The sequence below is a fragment of the Limulus polyphemus genome, unplaced genomic scaffold, assembly GCF_000517525.1.
Source record: "Limulus polyphemus unplaced genomic scaffold, Limulus_polyphemus-2.1.2 Scaffold1027, whole genome shotgun sequence".
In the NCBI taxonomy this organism is placed as follows: domain Eukaryota; kingdom Metazoa; phylum Arthropoda; class Merostomata; order Xiphosura; family Limulidae; genus Limulus; species Limulus polyphemus.
In genome coordinates this window covers 353,017-359,098 of record NW_013666637.1, presented here as the reverse complement: position 1 = coordinate 359,098, position 6,082 = coordinate 353,017, and the positions used below count along the sequence as shown (strand labels likewise).

The window sequence follows — 6,082 nt, the reverse complement described above, 5'->3', positions numbered from 1 at the left end:
GCATTACATTGTTGCCGTCAGTTCTTACCGGTTTATATATAAACAAGACTACCACATATCTAGTAGGCTCTCGAGATTTCAGGAAGCAACAGGATCCTTCTAGAAGTTCATGACGTGTTACTAGGGTCACGTGACTTCCGCTATCGTAACAATACAAATTATAACAGCTTAACTAGACTCTACTGAAATATATTACAAAGGAATGGGGTGGCTTTTAATATATGGTTTGAATTGCATCCAATTGGAACTGAAGACATAAAATAACATATCTGTATGGGTTACTATCAAGGTTTCATGGGCAAAATGTTTTATTTGGCAATTGTTATACTTCACTTGATCAGACAGATGCATGTATCTATGAGAAATTATAGATCTCCTCAAGTTGTTGCTGAGAGATCTGTTCGTTTGTTAATTTCCGGTATAAATTCTTCCCAAGGAACTTCAGCGATACAAGTCCTTTCTTAAATAAAACTAGTTTATTTTTTCTCAATACAACTATGCAATACATAGAATTTCCACAGTCACTTTCATTTAAACACACGTTATAATTCACAAAAATTCACGCACTTTACTTACGGTAACTACCGCTCGCTTGACTTAATTATCTGTCTCTATATCTCTATCTGTAATTATATCTCCGATTTATTTGCCGGGCTTATATACTAAAATAGAGGGCGCCTAGAAAAGACTAGAGTTACCAGGAACAGCCATGATTCTTCTAGAAACTCCAGCGTCACGTGACTTCCACTGTCATAACATAAGCATTCACTTTTTTATCACATACATGTGTAAGCCCTGTTATGAATTAATAGTCCATAAATATACTATAGTTGTACAGATATTCTTTCACAAATCTAATATGTCTAATCTAACATAAATATGCTATAGTGCAGGTAACAAGTGATACCACATTTGAAATGTAAAATCTAAGTCAATGATTAGAAACTATGTTGAAATATATAAAGATATACAAAGCAAACAAATTATAAGAGGGTAAACAGAACAGTAGGGTTTAATAGCAAGTGTTGAACAATAATGGGAAGCCATTGATTAGTAAACTGTATTAATAATAACAGCTTAATTAACTCAGTTGGCTTACATAGTTTCAATAATTGGCTTAGCTGTTACTGATACTATTTTGACTTTACCTGTTTATGTAATTTTCTTAGTCTTTTTTTTTACATTGTCTTTATTTGTTCTTTTTTTTTTACATTGTCTTTTTACCATTATCTTTATTATATACATTTGAAGCCATCATAATAATGTAACTCTTCAAAAGAATATCACTATTGTATTTCCTCATCTGACCAATGAATAAAAAAAAAAACCTACTTTTTAATTAAATGTTTTTAATTAGTGTGCATTGTAATCTAAATCTAGAAAAATTACATTACATTTTTATTTTATTGGTTTACTTTTAAGTTTGAGTAATTTAGCCATTTTCATAATAATCACTCTTGATTACCAATTAGTCAGTAATATTTATTAGTACTTTTAATAAAACCAATATGTGTTTGCAGAGTTCTGAGGTGTTTGAATCTTTATATGAATAAAACACAAAATTGCACACATTTATTCATAATCTATTTCTCTGCTATAATAATTTAATTCACAGTGCATTACATTAAAACATATTATGTGTAATAAAGCTAACACATGTAGTCTTGACCACTTCATATGGGCATCACACAATCCTAGAACAGTCTACCAGTCAGACTGAAGTATGACAATGTTAGAATCACAAATACCTCTTAATTCTAATATGAAAGGTAATGTTCTAATAAGTTTTATTAAATTAAAAAGTACAACTGCTGATATCATATAGAGTATTTGATTATGAGTAATGAAATTTGCATGTATTTTCTATCACTGCTTGAAGTATTGCACACTTTATCTACAAACATTTACTAAAAATTACTTTCTAGAAGCATTTATAATTTTCATAATACCTCTAGTTCCTGTAAACATGTGGTTAATAGCACCGAATACTTTTAAAAACACATACACAGTAATTTTTGACTGCATAGTTTAACTCTGTTAAATTTGTAACAATAACATCTCGTTGGTATTTTTCATGAATTTCCTAAATGACTGTTGATTTGTATGTATCAAATCAAATTTCAATTTTCACATGATTCAGTACAATATTTACAGTTGAGAAAAAGAAAATTTGCAATAAAGCCTTAATCATCTTCATCTTCTAATTAGCAAAACAAAAATACTATGCATACTACATTACAAAAAAAAGAAAAGTTAAAATCTGCAGTTTTATGATTTAAACATTTTAATCAATTTCTACATTTATAATGTTCCACTCGGAACTGTTTGAGGACAGAGAAGCTTCTGGTCCTATTAAAGATGTTCCACTCATGTTTCTGCTACCTAGGTATTTCTCCACTACTCTTACAACATCTTCAGTAGTTGTATTTAACAGCTGATCTCTGTGAACTTGTTGCATATCATCAGTAAGTCCATTTAAAAATAGTTTCATTCCTTTTTCACCTGGAGGTACAGGTTTATCCACTTCTGAAAAAACACCCAGTTTTGCTTCCACTAAATCTTGAGATTTGAACTCTTTATTTAGTATCCAATTGACAGAATCTTGAAATGCTTGCAGAGTCTCAGAGGTATTTGGGTCCCTATATGAATAAAACAGAAAATTTCCATTGGCAGAGACAGTAGCACCACCTCCATAGGCTCCACCTCTTTCTCGGATCTCACAATGAAGAAACTTAGAGGACATAAGTTTTGCAGCAACACGAAGCACTGGATTGTCTTGACTGGAATATGGTACACCTTTGAAACATAAAGCTGAATAATAAACATTGTATGGCAAAATGATATGTGTTTTAGAGGAATGTGGAGAAAAGTTTATTTGTTCAATTTCAGGGTGAGGATCCTGACATTCTCCTTTCATTGAAGATAATAAATTCATTAAACCACCTTCAGCTCTTCTTAAAACAGGAGCATTGGCATTAAGTGCACATTTGAGATGGGTCTTATTAAAAATACAATCAGCAAGAATTCTTAACTTGTCTAGCAATTCTTGATACAAATCTAAATCAGACAGATTTTTTAAATAAAGAAGATATTCAAAACCAAACATTTGTTCTTTCCACTTATCATATAAACTGAGGGTACTTGCAGCTCTTTTCATTGCATACAAGTGACCTTGATATGCCAAGTTTTGTGACAGCTCTGATAAATTCATTTTCACTATATGTTTAAGTCTTTCTTCATCATCCATTTTCAAGCCATTTATTACATCCTGCCAAAGTTTAAACATGTTTTCTATATTTTTTTCAAGGCAGAAAGAAGACAAGAGAATTCCTTCATAAAACGTATCTACTTTTGAAGGATTTGTTGCTGCAAAAATAGAGCTGTCAAGCCCCCCTGTATATAATTCTGCTTCTTGATCCAACTGTCTGTAGTCATAATCACCAGCTCCCATTTTTGTCACAACTAATGCAAATAATGGTATTAAAGACCTTAATTCCTCCGGTACACAGGCAGTTGATAGAAGGGCACGAAAGTAAGAAATGCCATTTGTTGGTTGTTCACTGCTTTGAACAGGTACGCCACAGATATGATCTGAATGAATAAGATCGTTTTTATGCTTTTTCTCAATATCTTCAATCAGCAATGAAGGCAAACAAGATACGTCTTCATTCTCTCTTTGGTTCATTGCAAGCAAATTTCCCTCATCATAAATTTTTTCTTTATCGGCTGAAGAAAGATGCTCTAACTTCTTCTTAAGCAAATCAGTTTCAGCTACTTGTAATATTTCGTTATAACCTTCATGTGGGCACATTATTAACGTCAAGTTATGCATATTACTGATGAAATGTTCATGAATCTTGTCTTGAAGAAAATGAGGATTATCTTTCATTAACATTTTTAAGTAACTTACATGCTTATTCACTTCTAAAGGTTCAATTGGATCTCCTCCATGATTCCATATGGGATTTAATGCCATTGCAAGTCCTAAGCCAAAATTGGAAGTTTGATGTTTTGTACTAAGCTCAATAGTATGGAGTATGCCTTCAATACGTGATGTGGGAAATCCTTCTTTTAGCACCTGATGGAATGTATTATCTATAATCTGAATAACAGTGTCCACATCCTTCTCATAAAGACCACATAAACCAACTGAAAATGAGCTTTGCCTTGTGTGACTGTCAAATCCAACTACTGGGGAGTAGTCTGATCCCAGTCCACTTTCAATTAGTGCTCGATAAAAAGGTGCATTTGGGCCATCAACTAGGAGATTTCCCAGTACATTCAGAGTAAAAGAATCATATGTATCTGTTATATCGTTTAGCATGTAACTTTTGCACACTGTTGTCTGCTTATCTGGGTTGCTGGATAAAGGATCTGGTTGACATTTGATCTTGAACGTTCTTGGTTTTAACCATTGCTTCTCTTTGAGAACTTGATTTTGTGGAAACTGCTTTTCAAACTTAGAAAGTACATAATCATTAATAAATCCTAAATGATTCTCCAAAGGAAAGTCACCATAAGTGAAAAATCTTGCATTACTTGGATGGTAATGAGTACAATGAAAGTCTTTCAGCTGTTGCCATGTGAGGTTAGGTATAGCAAGAGGTTTCCCACCACTGACATAGGAATATGTACTACTTGGAAATAACTTATTTTGCAGTTCTTGAGCAAACAACTGAGTTGGCTGAGAAAACACACCCTTCATTTCATTGTAAACTACACCCTTTAACTCAATTTCTGAGTTTTTATCATTAATATTTTTATGTTCTAGTCTCCATCCTTCTTGCCTAAAGTCAATTTCTAAAAGTCGTGGAAAGAAAACTGCATCCAAGTATACTTTCAATAAATTTTCAAAATCTTTGTGATTTTGAGATGAAAATGGATACATTGTGTAGTCACTGCCTGTAAAAGCATTCATAAATGTGGCTTGAGATCTATTAAGCATCTTAAAAAATGGATCTCTACAGGGATAATTTTGTGAACCACAAAGAACTAAATGTTCTAGAATGTGAGCAACACCAGTGTCATCTTGGGGTGTTGTTCGAAACGCAACACTAAATACATTATTGTGATCTTGTCGAGCAATATGCAAATAATCAGCACCAGTTTTTTCATGTGTTAATTTTACTGCTGCTAGATGAAGTTCTGGGATTTCTCTTATTTGCTCAACCAGAAACCCTTGTATTTTTTTGCCTGGCTCATAACTCAGAACATGTGATATAATTTTGGGTCTATGCATTAGATTTGAAGCTAAACTTACACCTCTTTTCCTGGTAATGGCTGCAAGGAAAAACCACTTTGGCTTAAACATTTTTTGAAGAAACATCATTTTACCATCCGCTGCTCAACGTTTCTTTACTACCAATACTACTACTACTGAATACCAGTAAATACGTAAGTAATACTAAAACTTTTGTATTAAGTAATATCAGTTTTAAGTTTGTTTTATAAATTACAACTGAGAGTACAGTTATCTTAGAACAAAATATATATAAAAAAGAACTCGCAAGCTTCAGATGTCTTAACTAAAATTAATACTACATTAAAGAGATAATGGATATTTCTTTCCAGAACTTCTGTCGTTGTATAATTCCACAAATACTATTATTATATTTACGAAGCCTAAAACCTGCAATTTGCAAGAGCACATTATATGAACGTATGGTGAGATGCTAGAGGGCGCTATTCGATTTTATATAAGACGAATAAGAAGGCTGACAAGCTTTTTTATATCACTTACAATAATGTGTTTTATTAAGTACGGTAGTACTTAATAGTAGGGATCGACAATATTTCCAAATAATTCAAGTGCCGAAAAAACACCCTATTGAATTTCTAAGCAAAAAACCGACCGTTCAAAGTATTGGTTACGATAATATTGTGCGCTACAGATCGATGGATAGGCACGCGACAGTTTCTGTAGGACAAGAAAAACAAGTGCTTGATATTTAAAATTCTGCTGATTCTGATGAATCTTCTCGTGACATAGAAACCAGTAAGTGTTTCACCCACAATTCTTTTGTTGCAACCATGAAATGCGCATGGTCTGCTGTGAAACTAGAAGTTGTTTTAGCATTTAAGA

At 32.7% G+C, this 6,082-nt stretch overlaps 1 protein-coding gene across 1 annotated transcript; it reads right to left on the bottom strand.

The window, feature by feature from the left end:
• Nucleotides 1-660: 660 nt before the first annotated feature.
• On the bottom strand, nucleotides 661-5,636 carry LOC106461766 (presequence protease, mitochondrial-like). The gene has a single exon (XM_013921616.2). It carries the CDS (start codon nucleotides 5,327-5,329, stop codon nucleotides 2,285-2,287), a length of 3,045 nt encoding a protein of 1,014 aa, XP_013777070.1. The 5' UTR covers nucleotides 5,330-5,636; the 3' UTR covers nucleotides 661-2,284.
• Between the last annotated feature and the right edge of the window lie 446 nt (nucleotides 5,637-6,082).

What these genes read in the sequence shown, in the direction of transcription:
- LOC106461766 (XM_013921616.2), bottom strand. Translation starts at nt 5,329, where the DNA reads ATGATGTTTCTTCAAAAAATGTTTAAGCCAAAGTGGTTTTTCCTTGCA.